We start from the raw sequence: 22,924 nt of genomic DNA on the forward strand, positions 1-22,924 counted from the left end.
TGAGGCCCTTCATAGACTGATCTTCTTAGCTTCAAGCCCCCCTACTTCTGTTCATGTGTTTCCCTCTACTTGGGGTGCCCTTTCCCTCTTTTGAGCCTAACGAACACCTATACAACCTTCAAACCCCAGCTGAATTGTCCTTTCATATGGGATACCTTCTCTCGCTGAATTAACTCATTCCTTCTAGGCCTACAGTGTCTGGTTCACATAGTCGTGCAGCACTTATCACAGAGAATTATGAATAGACATAGCACAGCTATTTCTCTTTAAAGGCTGTGACCTTATCAAGGTCAGGGACCTTGTGTTACTAATCCTTACCACCTGTCCAGCCCAGCCCCATGCGCACATGAGGCCCTCAGTCATAGTTACAAAATCAGATCTTTCTTCTGGCACCTGTTAGTTCCCTGATTCAAACTCTGGTGACCCGTGTGGTGTTCAGAATGCAGAATGCTTGAAACAATTGTCCCACTGCCGGTTCAGGTCTTAGCCCGTTCTCAGGAAATACTTGTTGAATTAATGAAGGAGTGAAGGAGCAGGTGAGTAAATACAGACGACATGTCACTGGTGGTCTCACAATCACTGTGCCGTTTGAACATTGCTTTGGTGAAATTCAGTTAATGGTGACACATTAAGGACCTGGAGGAATAAGTAGCTGGATTCTTGGTCTGCAGCCACCTGATGAGGAAGAATTGGAAGACCCTGGAAAGAAAGCCTTGGACAAATGCCCCAAGTCATGAGGTGGTGAGGCCTCTCCTACCAGCAGCTCCACCAGCAGATAAAGGAGCAGGAGGGAGGGGAGGTGGAGTCTCGATGCCGAAGACACTGGGAACCGTTCTCTGACCCTGGGCAGCCCCGGCACCGGTGTCTGTTCCAGGAAAGAGGGAGTAACACTGGTGAAAAGGTTGTTTCTGCTTCAGAGATCATTAGTTTTCTAGAAAGACAGCGGGTTCCCTTGCCATGAATGTGCACGTGCCTGTGCTGTCTGCATGCAGTTATTCACGAGAGCGACACGTTAACCAGCTGGGTCAGGAATTAAAATTCCCAAGCAGCTATTCCCGGAGTGCATGAGCAAGGCAGCTTCCTGAAATGGCTCTGTTTTCGCCCTGGATCTCAGGCTGTTTCATTAACAGGGTCCCTTTGTCTTTTCCTCCCATCTCTGAGATTTTTTTTCTTGTCAGATTTTATTAACTACAGAATAATAATTTTTTCCCTACTTTTTAAAATTGAAGTATAGTCAGTTACAATGTGTCAATTTCTGGTGTACAACATAATGTCCCAGTCATACATATATTTATATATATTTGTTTTCATAGTCTTTTTCATTAAAAGTTCAGAGTAATACTTTTTAAAATTAACCGAACACACAAAGGTACCACTCCTGGCTTCTGACTGGCCCAAGGGGATCAGCTCGACCACTCTGAGTTGGTATAAAGAGAGCCCAAAGCAAAGGGCTTGACATTTTTATTAGCTGGTATTCCCCACGGCAACTCAAAGGCTGATTTCGCTCCAGCTTCTGAAAATGCTGGAAGATGCTCCAGGGCCTGAATAATAAGCCCTTAATAAATGTTAGCTGCTATTCTTGTTACTAGTATTATTGTTACATCATCCTTGTCATTGTGGCCTTCTGGGATGCTAAGAACACCAGATTAAGAGCCACTATCCGTACACAGTTGGCAGCAGATTAAGAGCCACTATCCGTACACAGTTGGATTGTCTGATCACAGCCGAGATGCCCTGCACCCTCGCTGTGAGCCGGGCGTTCTTTGACATGCTTTACAGGCACCACAACCTTCCGAGGGAGGTATTATTATGCCCCCATTTCACAGATAAGGATCAAAGAGGTGACGTAACACAGCCCAGCGTAAGTGTCTGAGGGAGCTAAGGTCTGGGGCGGTTCTTACGAGAAAGGCCTTCCTGGTCTGAATCCTCAAAGAAGCATCAGTGATATTAACTGACGGCTTTACATTCTTGATCTTGGTATACCGCGCACCTTCTGAAAGGGAAACTCCAAATATGGTCGTGTGGCTCCCTGCAGGGAAGTTAGAGTTTGGCTGAGTCTGAATACACTTTTCCAAATTCTGGAAATCACACGTGTGTCTTCCTCGTGGTGAGTTCTTTGGAGCATCTGCATCTTTGCTCTCTCCAGGCTCGGCACGAGGAGGTATCCAATCTACTCGTGGAGAAGACAACAATAAACTTCCTGGTGAATCGGAAGTCTCCTTCCCCCCAGCCTCGAATGGTTCCCGCAAGGGATGTTCACAGCCCGTCCCGCCCTGTTCCGTACGCTGTCCCATCTTGCCTGCTTGCCAGGGGCTGAGCCAGAGCTGCGCCTGGATTCCCGCCCCCAGTGGTGTTGGATGAGCTCGTGGCCCAGTGCACAGCACCAGTTTCCAAAGCCCAGTAGATTTGGGAGTTTGGTTTGAGTCTCTCTGATAATCAACAAGCAAATCCAGAGTGGAGGCCAGAAGTTGTTGTTCCCGCAGGACACAGGGGTGTGTGCAGAGATTCAAATTGTGGCAGGAACCTCTGAGCCAATGTAAGCAAAAGCAGGGAACTTATTTGATGACCGTGGGGATGCTCTACAAGCTCCAAGAGCAAGAAGATAGCCAGTCTTAAGAAGTCCTGGAACCACGGAATAGAATGCCTTGAAGACTCTCTGCTCGTCTTTTGGTCTCTGATCGCCTTCTCCCTCAGCAGACCAGCTCTCTCTGCTGCTGTGAGTACAAGAAGGGCAAAAGATGGCTGCCTCAGAGTTCCCAAGTCACTGGAGAACCTGTCTTCTTCCTCAGCCCCATGCCAAATTCCCAGGGAAGGAGCCCTGACTGACTTGCCAGGGTCAGGTGATCAGCTCTGGCCCAAAGTGGTTGGATCCTTTTGAACAATCATGGAGGCTGGTACCCACAGGGGTAAATCTCGGAGACAGTTGAGAGCACCATTGTTTTGGCAGTTAACCATGGACCCGTCCCCGCCAAGGGGGTCTACTTTAGCCTCTCCCACTTTCCTGAGGCTGCTGTGTCCGCTGCATATCCCAAGACTCCCTGGCAGACCACAGAATCGGCTGCCCCCTGCTGTGCCTGATATTAGGAGACACTAACTTCACTACCTGAGGCTAAAATTCCCTCTGACATTGCCCTGCTCAGGCCAGGGTCTAGGTGGGCGTCCAAGACCAGCCTTTGGCTTGTCCTTGAGAACAAGAAGCAGGGTTGGCAGTAAAGTTTAGATTGTCTGAAGGTGGTCTGGTTCTCTGTGAACTCTAGGAACAGACCATGGTGTTTGGTAATGGGGACTGCATGTGAGGGGTGGGGGGGGGCGAATGCACAGCAAACGGGGTCCCCCCAAGGGGGCAAGGCTGAGGGGAGGAGGCCTCTGGGGCAGGGGGGCCAGGGCCCACACCGCACGTTGCTTTGGCTCAGCTCCTACACCTGAGAGTCCACAGACCAGTGCTCGTGAATGCCTTTTGCTCTGAGGGTTCCATAAGTTTATTCTAGTATCTTTTTTTTTAAAGAAATGTAGAACATTATAGAAATCCAGAAAAGCGTAAAGAAGAAAACAAAACTCACTGTGAACAGGGGCAGCGTATAGCTCAGTGGTAAAGCGCATGCTTGAGGTCCTGGGTTCCATCCCCAGTACCTCCTTTAAAAAAGTCACTGTGAACATCTTAGGATATATCCTTCTGTCCTTCTTGGCGTTTTAGTTTTGTTTGTTTGTTTTTTAAATGAACAGTTTGGTGAGGAGAACAGGGACAAAAATAGGGGTCACACTAAATAAACTGTTTTGAAACCTAGTTTCCTCCCTCCACAAAACAGGAGGCTCTCTCCCACATTCGTTCCTGGTCTTTTACAACATTTCTGCAAGTTTGGATGGAAGACGGAGGAAAATATCCACTGCATTCTTTGGCTCCCGGGAGGCCCTAGGGAGCCACAGCCCCTCTGTGGATTTCTCTTTTCCTTCTGATGAAATTATGGAACGTTTTCCTCACGTCGCCCTCATGCGCACCCCCACCGTTGTCCTGAGGGCAGCAAGCCCAAGTCTGCATGTTCCCAGCACTTTGGGGCCAGTGTCTCGCTGCATGCACTCGCTGTGGGCACCCCTGCTGGGTGGTTCCTCCCTCGGGGCTGGTACCCAGCACAGACACTGGTGGGCTTCCTGCACCCCCGCTGCTCTCTGTCCAGGGCTGCCACCTGCCCCGCTTGCCAGCTCACCTCCTCTCCTCTGCTTTGCAGGCTCTCCCCACGGGGGTTGCTGACGGAGCTGCTCTGGAGCTGACCCAGCACAGAAAATCATCAGGTAATATCAGTAATCAGTGTCAAAACAACTACCTCTGGAGTTCCCTCTCTGGACCAGTTGGGTGAAAAGCACTTTTCCAGCCATTAAAGTCATTGTTACCACGATTCTACAAGCCAGATAGGATTATCCCCATTTTATAGGTGGGGAAACTGAGGCCAGAGGCGATCAAGAGAAGTTTCTTAGGGTTACTCAGTGGATAAAAGGCAGACTGGAGATTTGAAACCAAGACTGGTCTGAGTCCAATGTCTTGCACTGTCCTCCACCCCAGGCTGCCTCTGCCTCTACGGAGGTTAGAAAGGTGCAGAGTGTAGGTAGACTATCTGGGGGAGACAGTGGGTCAGCGAACTCACACAAGCTGGTGGTCCTTCCTCGCCTGAGGGCTGGGCTGGGCTGCCAGCTCCAGATCTCCTTTTGTGAAATTTGTTAGAAGTATAAATCCAGGACTTGTCTCCTAGAGATTCTGATGTGGCATGTCTGTGTCTTTGTAGGGCTTCCCAAGTGACTTGGAAGCACAGCCAGGCTTGAGGACTGCTGATGAAACAGCAGCGAGTCCTCACTGTTTGCCAGATGCTGGGTGCTCACTAAGTGCAGAGCAGCCGCCTGATGAGGGACGCACTACTATCGTCCTCAAAATAAAAGATAGGGAGGGGGGCCCAGAGAGGTTAAGACATTTCCTTAAAGTCACACAGCTCGAAAGTGGCAAAGAGGACTTTGATCACGATCAGAGTCTGTGCTCACATACTGCCTTCACCCACCACCTGCATCCAGGATGCCTCCCTATTCAGCCCCACATTAAGGCCCTGCATCTCTTACCCTGCCTTGGCTATATGGCCTCAGAGAATGAAGACTGACCCAACTGCATCCCGGGAGGCAAAGATGAGGTGCACGTAATATTTCTGTTTGGAGGTTTGGTTGCCTCGGGCTACTCTCTGACAAGGACACCTAACAGAGGGCAAGGGACACAGGTGGCAGCGTTGACGCTAGCCCGGGAGACGTCAAGACCACATCCTCATACGCTGACTTTGGAAACAAAAGGCACCTTCCTTCCTCCAGGAGCAGGGGCTGGCAGGAGAAGGAGGGTTTACAGGAGAGCCTTTTTGGCCCCTAGTTTGTGGGTTATTTCGTTTCATTATTTTCTGGCAACTCTAGGACCTTGACACCCTTCAGTGTCAGTCACCCCAGCCCTCTGTTCTCCAAAGGTGACCTTGAGCCGCAAAACTGCTGTCCACGTGGACTGGGGCCGACATTGCACGTGCATCTGCCAGGACCCCTGCATCGAGACTTCGAGACATGGCAACCAACGGCAGCAAGGTGGCCGATGGGCAGATCTCCACGGAGGTCAGCGAGGTCCCCGTGGCCAATGACAAGCCCAAAACCCTGGTGGTCAAGGTGCAGAAGAAGGCGGCAGACCTTCCAGACCGGGACACGTGGAAGGGCCGCTTCGACTTCCTCATGTCCTGCGTGGGCTATGCCATCGGCCTAGGCAACGTCTGGCGGTTCCCCTATCTCTGCGGAAAAAATGGCGGCGGTAGGTGCTGGCCTGCCATCCTCGTGGCTGGGTCTGGACCCCACGGAGTGTCTTGCTTAGGTGTTTTCTGGGGTGCCCTTATGGAAGTGGGTGCCCTAAAGACTCCAAAAGGAGTGCCAGGCCCCACTTCCCATTTCTTGTCCTTTTCCAAAGGAGTCCCAAAGGACGAGAACCCTCTGTGATACCAAAACCTTCACCTCTTCATTTTACAAAGTGTGGGGCATGTGTTTTGAGCAAAGGACATCCTCGGGCCTCACTCTGGCTGTGGCTGCTGCTTTTGAGGCCATGTTAGAAAGTCACGGTGGGGACCCCAGAACACCCCACAGTGATACTTCCTCTGACCCGATTTCTTAAAGATGTGGGGCCACGAGCATCTCTCTTCCTGACCTCATAGGGGCCTTCCTGATCCCCTACTTCCTGACGCTCATCTTTGCGGGGGTTCCACTCTTCCTGCTGGAGTGCTCCCTGGGCCAGTACACGTCCATCGGGGGCCTGGGCGTGTGGAAGCTGGCCCCCATGTTCAAGGGTAAGTGCGGAGTGGGGCTGTGGGTCTTGGTCATACTCCTGCCTGCACTTCCCGCGCCTGGACAGAGAGAGAGCTGCTGGGTCACATCTGAGCAGAGTGGAGCCCTGGCAAGGGGCCAGGTGACCAGTGGTGATGCTTGGGTGGTGGAGGCAGAGAGGAGGGCTCAATCCAGAGGCCCCCACATGCACGTCGGCCTGCCCTGGGGGCTCATTTCTTCAGCAGGGGCTGGGGGCGACTTTCCTCGCCTCCTTGTTCAGTGCCTGCCGGATACTCAGGTGGACATGTGGAGGATCACGTGTGCTGGGCCCCAGACACAAGTCCTGGCTCCCTCACTTGCCAGATGTGTGTGGCCTTAGGCCAAGTCCCTGCCTCTCTCCAGGGTCCAGTGAGATTGTAGATGTCGTGAGAAATGACAACGACAGGAACTGGGACGGTTATTATTATTACTCTATTAGATGACTGTCGTGACGGTGTGTCTGCTCCCAGGTGTGGGCCTTGCTGCCGCCGTGCTGTCATTCTGGCTGAACATCTACTACATTGTCATCATCTCCTGGGCCATCTACTACCTGTACAATTCCTTTACCACGGTGAGTGGCCCCTGCGACCCACCCTCTAGAAGGAACTAGACCCAGACCCCACCCGCCGTCCACTGGGACCACCATTCTGCCGACAGGGCTGTACCTCCAGGTGGGGGACGTGGTTTCTCTTCAACAGCCCTCGTCTCCCCACAAGTCATAACACTGTTAGCCCATTTTATATGGACCCAGACAGCCTCAGTTCAAATCTTGTCCCTAGTATACACAAGCTGTGCAGCTTCAGGGAAGAGACAACCTCTCTGAGCCACAGCACCCTCATTTATAAAATGGGGGTACAAGTGAAACCCACCTCATAGGGTTGTTCTAAGGATTAAGGAGCAAAGAACAAGCACTGTTAGGGTTCACTATCAACATCAGTGTGCACAGGCTCAGACCAGTGAGGTCTCCTACCCAGCGTCACATAGCTGGGAAGTGGCCTCGGGGTGGACACAGGAGAACTTATGGTGCACCCTGGGAAGCTGGTTTTCAGAGTGAAAAGTTTGAGATTCAAATTTCAGCTCTGACATTTAGGAGCTGTGTGATCTTGAGCAAGTTTCTGCCCCTCTCTGAGCTCTAAAACAGGGATCACAACATGACCTGCATCTGGGAGCTGTTGGGAAGGGGAGGTGAGATAATGGCTCTGAGCAGGCTCAGGGAACTGTGGGGGTGGACGGGGTGTTCTGGGACCACTGTTGCCAACCCCTGGGCAGCCTGTGGGGTTTATCTGTGCTACTGTGTCTTTGCAGACACTGCCATGGAAACAGTGTGACAACCCCTGGAACACAGACCGCTGCTTTTCCAACTACAGCATTGTCAACACCACCAACATGACCAGCGCCGTGGTGGAGTTCTGGGAGTGAGTGCGGGGCCGTGCATGGGGTGGGGTATCACCCAGGGCCAGCAGGCACAGAGGCACCCACAAACGGTGGGTGGGAGAGTTAGGTGAAGGAATGTTTGTGGAGACGTGAGTGAGCTCAGGAAGCCACAGGGAGGATGAAGCTCTTTCCTCCCCTAGAGAGAGCCGGACTGCAGAAGGGGCCACTAGACATGGACTGTGACCTTTAGTGGAGAGACCCAGCTGCAGACAAAGCCACGGTCCAGCAGAGAGGATACACTCCCCATTCTCTCTCTCCTCCCGCCCTCTGAGCTCCTGCCATTGGTCAAATCCACCTAGAAGCTGAAGGCAAGGGACCCTGTGATGCTGCGGTAGCAGGGAGGAGGGTGGAGGGGGTGGAGTGGGTCTGGAGGGGCCAACAGAGAGGAATAAACAGCATAGGCCCGGAAGAATCACCAGGTGAGCCAACAAAAATCTCAGTTCATCCTGAAAGCCAGTATAGTCTGCTTGGAAACCCAGAGTCACGTCACATGGAATGAAGACAGACAGACAGACAGACACACACACACACACACACACACACACACACACACACACACACACACACACACACACACGTCTATGTATGATTGTATTTTCAGGGGAGCGTATCATAGAAGATGTATATTGGGGGCATTGACTTTCCAAAATGAGGTCCTGGGACCCAAATCTTTTTGGCAAGAAGGAAGCACCTGTGCTGGGCAGCTCGAAAGGATCTGGAAGCAAGTGCAAAGGGTCCACCTCACCTTGGATAAGCTGCCAGGAGGAGCTGTTCCGGGAGTGTCAGACACGTGATGTCAATCTCTCGGTGCTGGAATCTCATTGGCTGGGCTGTCTCCTTACAGATAAAAATCAGATTCTGCTCCAGCTGGCTCTGCTTCCAGCATCTCCCGCATACAATTCTGTCACACACATTCAGGCTTTTCATTCAATCGTTTCTTCAATGAACATTTCTTGAGCACCTACTATGCGCCGGTTAGAGACATGGGCACACAAACAAGCAAGGGCAACAGCAGATGACCGATGCTAAGAGGAGGGACGCACAGGAAGCTGTGGGGGCTCCAGGGAGGCCCCTGGACCAGCCCAGGTGGGGAGCGGCGTCTCAGGATGAACAGCAGCTCAGGGAAGACAGGTGTTGGCAGAAAGAGGCGTCTGTGTGAAGGCTCAGAGGCACGTGAGAGTAAGCAAGGCTCGGGTGAGCAGGGGAGAATAGTTTGGTCTGATGAGCACGTGGGGGGCTTCAGTGAGTGCCGGACCACAGAGAGGAGCAGGGCCGGCTGTGAAGGCCTTGCAAGGTCGGCCTGGGGAGCTTGGGCTTCGCTCTGAGAACAGCGAGCTATTCACTGCAGGGCTTAAGCAGGAGAGCGACACGATCAGATGTTAGAGGGATCCCTGCGGCTGGAGTGCGGATAGAGCAAAAGCAAAGGTGGGGTCCTGCTGCAGCCATCCAGGTGAGCATCATGGCGGCTGAGCTAAGGCACTGGCAGGTCGCTCGAGCAAACAGCGCTTTCTTCCAATTAGTGTATCAGGCCCGTGGTCCCTGCCCAGCCCTTGGAGCCCAGGGGTCACAGCTGTCAGCGCCATCACAGTGGAGGATCACCCGTGTCCACACCCTGGGCACCCCCGGGTCACTACAGCCCCCGCCAGCCCCATGTGACGTCCCCTCCCTCGATGTCCCACCAGGCGCAACATGCATCAGATGACAGACGGGCTGGATAAACCAGGTCAGATCCGCTGGCCTCTGGCCGTCACCCTGGCCATCGCCTGGATCCTTGTGTATTTCTGTATCTGGAAGGGTGTTGGCTGGACTGGAAAGGTAAGGGGTGTGCACGGTGGGGACCTGGCGCTGGGGGGATGGGTCTACCAGGGGATCTCTGCCCTGAGCAAGGAGTCTGTACCTCCCGGGAACCCCATCCGACTTTAAGTAAAGCAGGTCCCTTCATCTCTCTGTGCCTCGGTTTCCTTTCTTGTAAAATGGAATAATAACATTACCTACCTTCTGGGCAGTTGTAAGGATTAAAAGAAACAGTGCAACTTAGGCCCTTAGCACAGTGCCAGGCTCGCAGTGAGTCCCTTGAGATTCCCTTGGGTCTGACAGAGTCATCACAAGACCGAGGGCAGATGTTGCTCCTGGACCACTGAACAAAATCCCTGAGATCTACTCTGTTCCAAGTTTGGTCTAGGTGCGGGCGGTCCAGACGTGAGCACAGTCACATCCCAGCCTTCGAGGGGCAAGAGAGGTGGACTGATGGACGGAGTGATATGCAGGCCCTGTGTTCAAACAGTTCTGAGTTCACACCTCATCTTGGCCATTTACATGGCTGTGTGACTCGGGGCAAGTCACTTCGCCTCTCTGAAACTGTTTCCTCTTCTGTAAAATGGGGCCAGTAACTGATTATCCATTGATTTGTTATGCAAATCAGATGAGCTGGTGATTTTGCAAAGAACTCAGCAGTTAGCAAAAGGAGTTGTTACTGTTTTTGTTTTTATTATCAGCAAGGGCAGAGCCATGCCAAGCTGGGATGTCCAGCCTGGAGACATCTGGGGGTCAAATTGCCAATCAAATCGGGGGTCACCTTCCACCTCTTTCCGTCTTCAAGCTCCACCCCAAGAGTCTGGGGACAGAAGATGGTCAAGTCTCTCACCAGCCTGGGCCTGAAGGAAACTCAGAGGCAAGGGTGTTGTCTGAGGTCTTAGAGCAAGTAAGGAAAAGAAAGGATTTGAACTGAATCAGGCTGAGAGGGAGGTCCGGACTACCCAAGAAGCTGAAACGAGCAAAACAGAACCTGAATGAGTTTCATATTTGGGCACAGATACAGCTGACGAAAAGCTTCCCTGTTTCAGTCAGGCAGGACCTTTAGACCCACTGGGTTCTCAGACCTGAGGCTGGTGTCAAAATACTCCTGCTTTGTCCCTAGGCTAGGCAAGAGGAAGGCGGGCACAGCTGTCTCCCAGCCCGACTTCAAGATGCAGAAGGTAGGGCCCAAGGGCTCTGGAAGACACAGAGCTGAGTTGGAATCTCAGAGTCCCCTGGTTCCTAGCCATGTGCACTCAGGCAAGGCATTTCATTCCTCTGAGCCTCAATGTCCTCATCTGTTAAATGGTCACAATAATAGTACCTTACAGGGTGGCCACTGAGGGGGATAATCAGTCTATACCAAGTGTAGAGCATATGCCTAGTACACAGTTGGCACTCAATACATGACATCTATTGTAATAATTTTGGGTGGTATCTAGAGTTCCTGCTACTTTAGAAGAGTGACTACTTCTTGGGGACAAAGAGTGGGGCTCCTCTTACTGCATCTTTTGAGTGAGTCAACCAATCTATCAACATGCACTTGTTGTGCACCTACTGTATACTTGGTTCCATGCTGAAGACACAGTGAAGTGCAAATGTAGGTGACATATATTAAGCATACAATACGTCCTCACACACCCAACCTTTCTGAGCAGCAAGGTCAACTGTCCCCAGACAAAAAAAAAGCTAGGCTCAGAGAGGAAAAGAAATTGACCCCATGTCACATGGCTTGTCAGCGATACAGATGGCTTTAAATCCCCTTTTCCTAATTCCAAGTACAGTGGTTTTTCCGCTGGGTAGTGGCTGCCTTTCCTCACCCTGAAGAGTCTCAGAGTCAAGTCAGGCAGATGAGACTAACCCAGAGAACAGTTCACGCTGGCCGGGAAGCAGGGTCACATCAGCCTCGGAACTGACCACCAAGGTCGCTGAACTTGAAGGTGCCCTTTCACACTGGTGAGCAAGGAAAGGCGATTTCAGACAGTGACATCAGTCTTTTGATTATCAATTCAAAATAATTTGTAAGATGATTATCCTCAGTGCTGGTCCCTTTGTGGGAAAGGCACTGTTTGTAATGCGGGACAAAGTTCAGTTTCTGGAAGGTAATTAAGCAATGTGGATCAGAAAGCCTTTGAGATGTTTATTCCTTTTCACGCGGTAATTCCATGTCTGAAAATGTTTCTCAAGAGTAGTAAAATAATTTTGTAGGCAAAATTTTATCCATGGGGTGTCCAACGTAGTATTATTGAGACTCACATAAAATTGGGAGTAACCTAAAATGGGTAACAGTAGAGGAAACTTAAAAAAAAAAGGGTGGTGGGACCTCCTGAGGTCTATTTTGTGTGATTAAAAATAACTGTATTATGAGACAATAAACAGTGTTCAGTAAATAAAACAAGAAACAAAACTGCATGTACTGTGTTTTTTCACTCTCAACATGTTAAATGAAAAGATAAATATATACTTTGAACTTCATTTGTAAGAAAATGTGATCATATAAGCAAAGTCTCAAAAGTGGACATTAAAATATTAACATCCATTCGTGTATTTGTCATGCACTTATTAAGTGTCTACTATATACCATGAACTGTTCTTAGGCACTGGGAAAACAGAGAAGTGGACAAGACTGGTCCTGTCCCTCATGTAAATTATATTCTATGGGCTATTGAAAGGAACTTTGTATGTGTTCATGTGTAATTTAAAAATTTCCTTCTTACCACATGTATTACTTGAATAATTTAAATAGAAATTAAAAATAGGAGGGATAGAAGAAGGGAAAAAAAAACGGGTGCTGAGCTCGGTGGTTCAGACACCAAGGAGGGGCTTCAGAAAAGTGGCCAAGCAGAACAGGTTAGGAATCCAGGAAGGCTTCCTGGAGGAAGATGAACTGGAAGCAAGTCCAGAGCTACAACAGATACCAATGTAGGTAAAGTGGGGAAGGGAAAAGCATGGGCCCTCTGGAGAAGGTGTGACACTACCCCCTTTCCTCCCAGGTGGTCTACTTCTCAGCCACGTATCCCTACATCATGCTGATCATCCTGTTCTTCCGCGGAGTGACGCTGCCCGGAGCCAAGGAGGGTATCCTCTTCTACATCACGCCCAACTTTCGCAAGCTGTCAGACTCCGAGGTGAGCAGCCCTCCCCGCCTGGTCCTGGAGGGCCCTGGCTGGGTTAAGAGCACGCCTGAGTCCTGAGCCACCGTTCACCAGCTTTAGGATAAGCTACCGCACCTCTCTGACCCTCTTACGTGAGATGGGGTTGCTGCCTTGTGGAGCTGGTTAGCATGTGTAAAAGGCCCTGGGGCTATGATTATAGTTTTGACAGTTTTTTGATCATTCTGCCTGTAGGTGTGGCTGGATGCAGCTACCCAGATCTTCTTCTCCTATGGGCTGGGCCTGGGATCCCTGATCGCACTGGGGAGCTACAACTCTTTCCACAACAATGTCTACAGGTGCGAGAGCTCAGGTGCTCTCCCGTGACCACGCCCCTCCACAGACCCACCCCTGGCGGTTCTGCACCCCTCTCTGATCCAAAACCTCTGGCCATTTCTTCCGGTTCTGCCCCTTCCCTAGGGATGGGAATGGGCACTCCCCGCCCTGTAGCTCCTCTCGCAGGCACCCTCCTCCACCTGGCCCCTTGGTAACCACTGTCCACTGGCTTACCTTCCTGCCAGCCCCGTCTTCCTGACTGCACCCTTCCCTCTCTGCAGGGACTCCATCATCGTCTGCTGCATCAATTCGTGCACCAGCATGTTCGCAGGATTTGTTATCTTCTCCATCGTGGGCTTCATGGCTCATGTCACCAAGAGGTCCATTGCTGATGTGGCGGCCTCCGGTCAGCACCGCACAGGGGAGAGCTGGGGGGAGGGGCTAACTGCGTGGTGTTTGCGGTCTTTATCACCGTCAGCATCACCACCACCGAGGCTCACTGGCATTGAGTGTTGGTACGCGGGGTCAGTGCACTGAGCATTTATGTGGACTGTGCCCCTCAGTCTTCCTGACACAATGGGGTCCATGCTCGTTATCCCTGTTTCATAGATGATGAACCCGAGCCTCACTGAGATCACCTGCCCAAGTTCTCAGAGCTCAAAGATGGTAGATCTAGAATTAACCCCAGACCTGCTGATTGCAAAGCTGGGCCATCTTGGCACTTTCAGCACCATCCTGGACATTTGAGGGGAGAAGACCCACTCTTGTCCCCTGGGATATGAACTTTGGTCCAACCCAGACACGTTCACCACCATGACATAAAGTACCCACATCGGTCTGCGTCCACTCTACTTGCCACGGGGTCATTGATGCTATGCAGTCCATGGACAACCCCAGGCAGCCCCCCTTCCCCACTCAGCCTGGAAAGCAGCAAATGTGAAGGACCCACTGGGTGCACGGCAGAGGATCCAAGGCTCAGGGGGCAACATGACTTGTCCCTTCCCTGTTGTGGGGAGCTGGGTGGATTGTGAGGAAAGGAACATTCTCCACCGAAGTCCTAATTTCCCGTCCACCATCTCATTTCTCTGGAACTTCCCAGCCACCCTCTTTCCAGAGCCAGACCCCAGGGAGGTTACAGTCTGGTTCCTTCATCCAAGGTTTTCTCTGATCTCTTGGCTCTCTTTCCTCTTCTGCCCTTCCCGCCGCAGGCCCCGGGCTGGCGTTCCTGGCGTACCCAGAGGCGGTGACCCAGCTGCCCATCTCTCCCCTCTGGGCCATCCTCTTCTTCTCCATGCTGCTCATGCTGGGCATTGACAGCCAGGTGAGGACGCGCCCCCTGGCACCTTGAGGAGCCCCCACGCAGCCTCATAGGTCCAGGAGCAAGCAGGGAGAGGATCCCATTGTCTTAGGCCCCCAAGAAGATGGCCAAGAGTTTCAGACCCCAAGAATGTTCCACTGCATGAAACTTTCAGGCATCAGCTCAGCCACCTTCCCCTTTTCCCAGGTGGGGAACCTGATGCCTGGAGAGAAGGGACTCTCCTGAGGTCACAGAGGGAGGCAGAGGCAGTCAGGCCTAGATCCCAGGGCCCTGCTCACCCCAGAAGGTCAAGCTTTGGGTGGGTGGGGTGGGGCTGCCTTGGCTGGCTGACTGCCGCTCCCCCCGCAGTTCTGCACGGTGGAGGGCTTCATCACCGCCCTGGTGGACGAGTACCCCAGGCTGCTCCGCAACCGCAGGGAGCTCTTCATCGCTGCCGTCTGCATCGTCTCCTACCTGATCGGCCTCTCTAACATCACCCAGGTGAGCGCGGTCAGCACCTGGCACTCCTCTGGTGCTGCCTGCCCCGGGCCACTCCCAGGCCCTCTGTGCCCCCACCTTGTCCCATCCCACCTTTCATACGTTCATTGAGCATCCTCTCCATGCCAGACCCTGAGTGACGACCCAGCAAGGGTCCCTGCCCTCAAGGGGCTCCCAGGCTGGTGGACCGAGCTAGAGGATACAGCCCACAACCTGACTTGGGGCACCAGGGATGGCTTCCTGGAGGAGGCGCTGCAGGGCTGAGCTTGAAGGACTCACAAAATTAACCAGCGAGTCACATTGGAGCTGGGCCTTTGAAGCTGACACCACCCCTGCCTCTCATTCCCACCTTTCTTTCTCTACCCATAGTCATGAGCACTGATCCCTGCATTCAAGGACCTCCCAGTCTAGCCAGAAGACAGGCATACAACTGAGGAATTACCCAATAAGTATAAATGACCCTAAAGTCATGGGCTCAGCCCTGTGGGTCTGGTTTTTTTTTTTATGATCCACAAAACCAGCATTGGGCCCAAATACAGTCCAGACCCAGGATGATTGTTCATTCCTTCATCCTTACGAGTTGCTCAGCACCTACTGTGGGCCCGGCACGACACTGGAGAGTCAGCAGTTAATGTTGCAGACACAGTATCTGCCCTCTTAGAGCTTACATTTTGGTGGATAAGACTAACAGGCAAATTAGATCGTTAAATGCCATGAAGAGAAGAGGACAGTGGGACAGAGAATGACCAGCAGGGGTGAGAGGGATGCAGCATCAGACTGAGTAGTGGGGCAGTCCCTCTGAGGAAGTGACAGTTGAGTTGAGACTCATGTGGCGAGGAAGAGCCAGCCGGGGGAAGATCTAGCTAGGGGAGGCAAGCACAGCAGGTGCAAAGGCCCTGGGGTGGGAACGGGCTTGTGAGCTCAAGGGACAGAAAGAGGGCCAGTGTGATGGCAGCAGAGGGAGTGAGGGGGGAGGCAAGAGGTACAGAACCGGATTATGCAGGACCTTCCCTGGCAGGCATTTGGATTTGATTTTCTTTTCTATTTCCTTACTTCCTTGCGTGTCATATGTCTTATCTAAGCTGTGAAGTGTTTTAATCTGGGGAGAGACATGACGTTTAACATTATGGACAGGTGGCTCTGGGGACCAACTCCTCTTTCTGCCCTCCAGCTGTTCCAGAAAGGGGGCATTTCCCTCTGCCAGCAGACATTTTCTTCCAAATCCGCAGAGTCAATGCCCACATCCTTGAAGGATCACAAGGCCCCCTATGCCTCCTCTAATTCACCCGCAAGCTTTCTCACTGTAGCATGGCCTCATCTCAACCTACAAAGCCTGCGTTGACTGTGAACTGAGGGTACTGGGGAGCAGGGGAGGTGGACCCCTCACCTTTTTCCCTCTTGCAGGGGGGCATTTATGTCTTCAAGCTCTTTGACTACTACTCCGCCAGTGGCATGAGCCTGCTGTTCCTCGTGTTTTTTGAATGTGTCTCCATTTCCTGGTTTTACGGTGAGCATCAACCCCTCATTCATTCATTCATTCCTTTCTTCAATCACCATTCAGCAAACACAACTCTAACACTAAGCCCTTCCCGTACATTAATTTGTTTGGTCCTTACAGCAATTCAGTGAAGTTAGCACAGGATGTCCTATGTTTAGAAGATACCATAAGCAGCAGGGACCTACTGCGCAGCTCAGGGAACTGTATTCAGTTATCTTGTAATAACCTATAACGGAAAAGAATCTGAAAAAGAATATATGTATTTATGTAACTCAATCACTTTGCTGTGTACTCCAAACTAACAAAACACTGTAAATCAACTATTCTTCAATTTTAAAAAATTGTTAAAAGAAGATACCATAAGAAGAAGAGTTAAATTCACTTAAAATGAGAGCCAAAATTTCTTTATAAATTTTGGGCTAAAAAGTTTGCTCGAGATTTTCTCTAGAAAAGGGAAACTGAAACTTAAAAAAAAAATTACAAAGTTAAATATTTTTTAAAAGCTAGGCTATAATTAAAAGAATGCACTATCTCAGAACAAAGAATGTGGGAAACAATGATTTTTAGTTGTTTATTTTGCGACCTGTGTTTCCAGACCCAACTGCATGATAGCTGAAAGGCTGTCCTTCCCTGCACTGTGGTTATCACAGCAAGATCGTGTTTTTGGAAGAAGTGTTCTCCAGGGCCCCTCTTGGTCCTCGGTGTTCAGTGCATCTTCTTTGCAGTCCCGTCACCTCACCCGCCTCGTCATTTTCCCTTCTCACTCTAACCTGTCTAACGCTGTCAGGTCCTCACTGCTCAGTGACTGCTTGTAGTCCGTGCAGTGCCTGGTGTCCCCCTCATGAACTTCATGACATCTGCAGGTTTGGGGGGGCTTTTTGTTTGTTTTTTGCAAGATTTGTGGTTCTTCTTTGCAATCTATCACCAGTTTCTTCTGGCATCAGATCATCAGGGAAAACCACCCCTGCCCAGCAAAGCTTTGAGGAATGGCTGGGAGAGATGTTGAGTGGGAGGGACACTGAGAGTGAAGGGGATGCTTTCCACAAGTACATCCTGTTGGTGGCGGGTATTTTCACACTCAGGTGACTTCCTTCCCCATGCACCGTTTGCTGGGGGGTTGGTTGTTTGATATTTAGATAACGAGGACCCCTCCACCCTGGAGCATTAGCCCTGTGTTGCAGATGAGGAAACGGAGGCTCAGAGAGGTTAGGCGACTTGCCTGTGGTTGTACTGTGAGAAAGCAGCCGATCGGGGCCTCAGGCCTGCCATCCCCACAACTCACCCATCCCTCCTGCTCTCGCTCTGCATGTCCCAGGTGTCAACCGATTCTATGACAACATCCAAGAGATGGTAGGCTCCAGGCCCTGCATCTGGTGGAAGCTCTGCTGGTCCTTCTTCACCCCTATCATTGTGGCGGTAAGGACAAGGCCAGACTGGGCTCTGGGGTGGCTCAGGTCCAGAGAGAAACTTCTGGGGCCAGAAGCAGGTGGACAGGCTCCCAGGTCTTCCTGTTCCCTAGTAACACCATTTCCTCCTGTTTGTGCTGAGCAGCTCCTCTGTGCCTTGCACGGGACCAGACACGTCCTCACAAGCCTCAGCGCAATCAGTGTGGTTGCCCCGCTTTGCTGCTGCAGGACCTGGGGCCACCCAGCCAGCATCGCCCAGGGGGCTGATGCGCATTCACAGCAGATCACCCTGATTCTGAAGCCAAACCACTCACACAGGGAGGCCTTTCATTCTCAGCATTGCTCCTTGCAAGGGGAAGCCAAGGCCTGGGAGGGGCCTTTGGGACTGGGCCACTGCATGTGTTGTGTCCTGCACAGGGGCACCCAGCTAACGGCAGACTGGGGGCAACGCCCTGGTTCTGCTCGCCAAACTGGTTAACTTGGAGTAAGGGATGCCTTCTCTATTGGCCCTCCCAGAGGAGCCACACTTTGCTATTGGGCCTTCCAGAGAGGGCACCTTCTTCTTATTGGCTCTCCCAGAAGGGATGCCCTTTTCTATGGGTTCTCAGAGAAAAGGCGCCCTTCTCCATTGGTCCTCCTAAAGAGGGTGGCTTTTTCTATTGGTTCTCACAGAGAAGTCGCCTTCTTCTTATTGGTTTTCCTGGAAGGAGTGCCCTTTTCTATTGGTTGTCATGGAGACAGTGCCTTTTTCTATTGGTCCTTCAGAAGGGGTACCTTTTTCTATTCTGTACAAAGGCATCTTGTATCCTAGCAATGGCCTTGGCTGCAGGGCATCAGCCCCAGGGCAGGGGTGGAAGGCAGTGGACCTGTCATCGGTAGGGTCTAGGGAGTGGCCTTGGCTGTCCAATATGGGTGACTGCCTACCCCCCTCCACTCTCCCCTGCCCTCCCCAGGGTGTGTTCATTTTCAGTGCTGTGCAGATGACCCCTCTCACCATGGGAAGCTACGTTTTCCCCAAGTGGGGCCAGGGCGTGGGCTGGCTCATGGCCCTGTCTTCCATGGTCCTCATCCCCGGGTACATGGCCTACATGTTCCTCACCTTAAAGGGCTCCCTAAAGCAGGTAAGTCCCTTCTTCACCCTTCGTGTCACTGGGCCCCTTTCCCCTCCTGTGCTGGGTACCACCTCTTCCCTTGTGGAGCACAGTCTAGCTGGGGAGACATACAAGTTGATAGCCAATGACAAGAGAGCATTAGCAGTCATGATTGAGGTGAACCAGGGAGATGGGTTAGCCTGGCCTGGGTTGAGGAGAGTTTAAGAAGTCTTCCTGAAAGAGGGGATAGCAAAGAAGAGGCCTAAGGACAAGCCAGTCTTAAAAGTAGAAGCAGAAAGAAGGTCCCTAGAAGGGGACAGGAAGCATGTGAAAGGCCCAGGGGTATAAACTGATGTGTGTGACTGGAGGGTAGTGGAGAGCAGTGCAGGGGGGTAATGAGAGGAGGCTGGGAATGTAAGGAGGTTGGGTCAGATCCTGAAGGGCTTTGAAAATCAAGACAAGAACTCTGGTCTGTATCCCAAGGGCAAAGAGGAGCCATTAGAGGGCCCTCCAGCACATACGAGGTCTACATCAGTTCTTTGTTAAATTATGTTGAATTCTTGAGTGAAACAAGGCAGTGCTGGAGGCACCCAGGTGCTGAGACATTGGTGGGGTAAGTATAGGTGGGGAGATTTCACCGAGGAGGGAGGGAAGGTCACAGCTAGGGGGACTGGATCAGTGGGAGGTTCACCCTTTCAGAGACATATATTGAACACCCACTATATGCCAGACACTATTGTCAGTGCTGGGGACACAGCCATGAGCAAAAACGCCACCCTTGTGGATCTTACCTTCTACCTTCTACAAGACCTTCTACAAGAAGAAGGTCAACAATTAACAAAATAAAATCACATTAGATGGGGGGGGTGAGTATGATGGCGAAAGAAACCTAAAGTAAGAAGGGGGTTTAGGGGGTGCCAGGAAAGGCCTCGCTGGGGAGATAACACTGAGCCAAGACCTAAGGAGGCAGAGATGGAGCTGTGTAATTATCAAAGGGAAGGATGTACAGGCAGAGGGTACAGTACATGCAAAGGCCCTGAGGCAGGCACTTGCTTGGCACGTGTGAGGAGGCCAGTGTGGCTGGAGTGGAGTCAGTGAGTGGTGAGGGGAGAACGTTGGGGCCTGAAGTGACAGGCACCAAGTCATAGGGGGCCTTGTAGGACTTTGGTGAAATGGGCACCATTGTTAGGTCCTGAGGACCAGAGGGCTGTGATCTGACTTTGGTTTTAACAGAACTCCTCGGGCCAGGGTGTCGAGAATAGAATGAAAGGTGTGAGGGGCAGGAATGAAAGTGGGGGGCCAGTGGGGAGTTACTGCAATAACCCCGGTGAGAGGGGGTGGGCAGGCCCAGGTGGGGGTATGAGGGGAGCAGGATGGGGCCAGAGCCTGGGTGCCCCTGGAAGGCAGAGTAGATGGTAGAGACTTGAAAAGAGGGTGGGTGAATGGAGTGGTTAGTTTCTATCCCAGCCCAAAACCACTGTCCACAGCGCATCCAGGTTATGATCCAGCCCAGCGAAGACATCGTCCGCCCTGAGAATGGTCCGGAGCAGCCTCAGGCCAGCGGCTCTGCCAGCAAAGAGGCCTACATCTAGGGGTGCGGGGCGGCTCGCCCACCCACACTCTCACCCCCACCCCCACTGCACACAACCACCACGGGATGTCTGAAGATATCGTCTCTCTCAACCTACCTCGAGTGGCGAGTCCAGACACCATCACCACACAAAGAGAGGGAGGTGGGGACAGTCACACCCCCGTGGGCCCCGCGTGGGCGAAGATGCCCAATGGCTCTGGCGCCTGTGGGCTGGTGATCTTTTTAATCTGGGCCCCCTGAGCATCAAGCAGTCGGCCTGTGTGACCGCTGTGGTAGATCATATTTATCCCGCCAGCAAGAGTGTGACTGGTGAGGCCGCATACTCCTGGCTTTTAGTTGTATTCCTGACTGTTCTCTTACCGCTGAAACCCATGACTGTTACCTAGGCCTTGGTGGGAGTCCGGCTCCGTCGGAACGCGGCTCTGTGCACATGGAAAGGGCATTTTGTACAATGGGCATTTCCAAGGAGAGCTCACTCTTAAGAGCAGGGCGCCAACGGAGCTCTTTTATTTTTTGGTTTTCTCCTTCCCGAGGCAGCTTGACAGCCCCCACCCTCTGTCGATCTTCCCAGAGCTGCTTTCTCGAGCAATGTGCATAGTGTCCTGTTTGCCTGCGGCGCCTGGCCGAATGGGCATCTCTGCGCTGAGCTTTCCTGTCCCCCAACTCGTTGCCAGGCCATTCCAATTGCACCTGGCCCAACAGCAGTCCTGCCAGATGGGCCCCACTCCTTAGAAAACTGCCACAAGCACAATTGATTTTTTTTTTAATCACCATTCGAGGGGGCCTAAGATCCTGCTGGGGAAATTACCTAATCAGGAGTTTTTCTTAGGCTGCCCGGCTTTACAGAGCACGGAACTCTTGCCCAGGAAGTTAAGGTGAGGCTCTGTCCTTGAGTCAAAGTGGATCCAGTTATCTTTCCACCCTCCCCCGCCCCCGCCTAAACTATCTTCCTCACTGCAACCCCAGTCAAGGCTGCTGCCTCCTCCCCTTCTCTGAAATTCCTCCGCGGGAATCTCCTCACTGCCACTAAAATCATCCCACCCCAGTAACGGAGGAGCTAGTGTTAATCCAGAGATGCCGTCCCTGCCCCTCAGAGTGCTTCCAATATTAAAACTGCTTCATCAGGAAGTAGAATTTTTTCCTTTCGAGAACTGGGCTGCGTGGTGGTAGTGGCAAATCACAGGAAGACAGTTTCTTGTAAGCTCCAGTAACTCAGCGCTTCTTATTTGCCAGGAACATGGGTTCCCATGTAGCAAATCATCTATTGTGCCCTGTACTCCTTAGCTAGTTAACTCACAAACTGTGTTTTACGACTAATCCTTAATAACTATGGTAAATAACTGTGACTGTGGGTTTTTTAATCTGTCTTTCTCATCCGAAAGTGACCAGCATATCAGTTATTGCAATAAGGTATTACCCTCAGAATATTAAGCACATTCTTGTAGAGAAAAAACTGAAAAGTCTGCGTACACATATAAGTGCACACATATGTACATTCATCCTCACACGTGGCACATAGTGTCTCATTTGATATCATGTAGGAAACCTAAAACCGTTTCCTTAAGTCATCTGTAAAATAGTCTCATTACTAAGGCATCCCAAATGCCAACTGGTGAATCCAAGATCAAGATGCATATGTATTGTTCAATTATAGGGTTTAGAACAAAAAGAACCCTTCACTGTGTCTCCTGGTCCCACCCCCATCCTTTGTGTGAATTCCTTTAGATTAAGGGCAAGAAGACTTCTTTCTCTTTATTCTTCAGTCTGAAACTAAGACCAAGTCTTTCTCAGACAAATGCAGCATATTTAATGTTTGTAAGCAAATCTAAGTGAGATGTTTGGCAAGAAATCCCTTAACAGATTTCCATCCAAACCTACTTATATAGCACAATATTACATGTCGTACAATTACTGTGAGAACTGTGAATATCTGTAACTTTTTTAGTATTTGCCCTGGGGAGGGAAAGATATTGTATTATCATATATGCTTTTTTTTTGCAATAAGGATTTATTCTCAGAACACCAAGTAAATCTATCTCTATATTAAAAAAATATATGTAATATATACATATTCAAACTATATACAGAGCCTGTTTTAAAAAAATTACAGTATTATTTAGTAAAATTATCTGTTCTATGGACCAAATGTAAAATATTTATAAATGAAGATGCATTTTAAATGTCTATAAATGGTGTCATAATTAGAGCACAGGCATTATGTACGTTTCTAAGAACATAGAGGGAAAATAATAAAGGTTCTATGATATACAGCGTCAGACCTTCAGTTCTTTGGGGTGGGGACACCATAGCCTCTTTCATCAGAGCAATGACATGCATACAAAAGGTTTCTTCCTCTACGGAGACAGACAGAGAGAGAGAGAGAGAGAGAGAAGAGAGGGAGAGGGAGAGGGAGAGAGAGAGAGAGAGAGAGGAGAGGAGAGAGGAGAGAGAGAGAGAGAGAGAGAGAGAGAGAGAGAGATCTGGGCCCCAAACCCAGGGAGATGGAGCTGGACTTCCCCCAAAAGTCTTG

The 22,924-nt window shown here is 51.1% G+C and overlaps 1 protein-coding gene across 2 annotated transcripts in view; it reads left to right on the forward strand.

Moving 5' to 3' along the window:
- Positions 1-22,664, forward strand: part of SLC6A1 (solute carrier family 6 member 1) — a 40,307-nt gene extending 17,643 nt beyond the window's left edge. Inside the window, exons 1-16 of one of the 2 annotated variants that reach the window (XM_032458972.1) lie at positions 878-901; positions 4,224-4,287; positions 5,487-5,815; positions 6,210-6,341; positions 6,828-6,928; positions 7,663-7,772; positions 9,474-9,606; positions 12,579-12,713; positions 12,933-13,036; positions 13,295-13,419; positions 14,222-14,334; positions 14,680-14,811; positions 16,213-16,315; positions 17,622-17,722; positions 18,666-18,833; positions 20,291-22,664. In XM_032458972.1, coding sequence (XP_032314863.1) covers positions 5,578-5,815; positions 6,210-6,341; positions 6,828-6,928; positions 7,663-7,772; positions 9,474-9,606; positions 12,579-12,713; positions 12,933-13,036; positions 13,295-13,419; positions 14,222-14,334; positions 14,680-14,811; positions 16,213-16,315; positions 17,622-17,722; positions 18,666-18,833; positions 20,291-20,395 — 1,800 coding nt within the window. In that variant the 5' untranslated portion in view covers positions 878-901; positions 4,224-4,287; positions 5,487-5,577 and the 3' untranslated portion in view covers positions 20,396-22,664. Of the gene's footprint in view, positions 1-877; positions 902-4,223; positions 4,288-5,486; positions 5,816-6,209; positions 6,342-6,827; positions 6,929-7,662; positions 7,773-9,473; positions 9,607-12,578; positions 12,714-12,932; positions 13,037-13,294; positions 13,420-14,221; positions 14,335-14,679; positions 14,812-16,212; positions 16,316-17,621; positions 17,723-18,665; positions 18,834-20,290 lie in introns of those variants that run through there. The other variant, XM_032458971.1, reaches the window with a different exon arrangement.
- The last annotated feature ends 260 nt before the right edge of the window (positions 22,665-22,924 follow it).

The sequence above is a fragment of the Camelus ferus genome, chromosome 17 (genome assembly GCF_009834535.1).
Source record: "Camelus ferus isolate YT-003-E chromosome 17, BCGSAC_Cfer_1.0, whole genome shotgun sequence".
In the NCBI taxonomy this organism is placed as follows: domain Eukaryota; kingdom Metazoa; phylum Chordata; class Mammalia; order Artiodactyla; family Camelidae; genus Camelus; species Camelus ferus.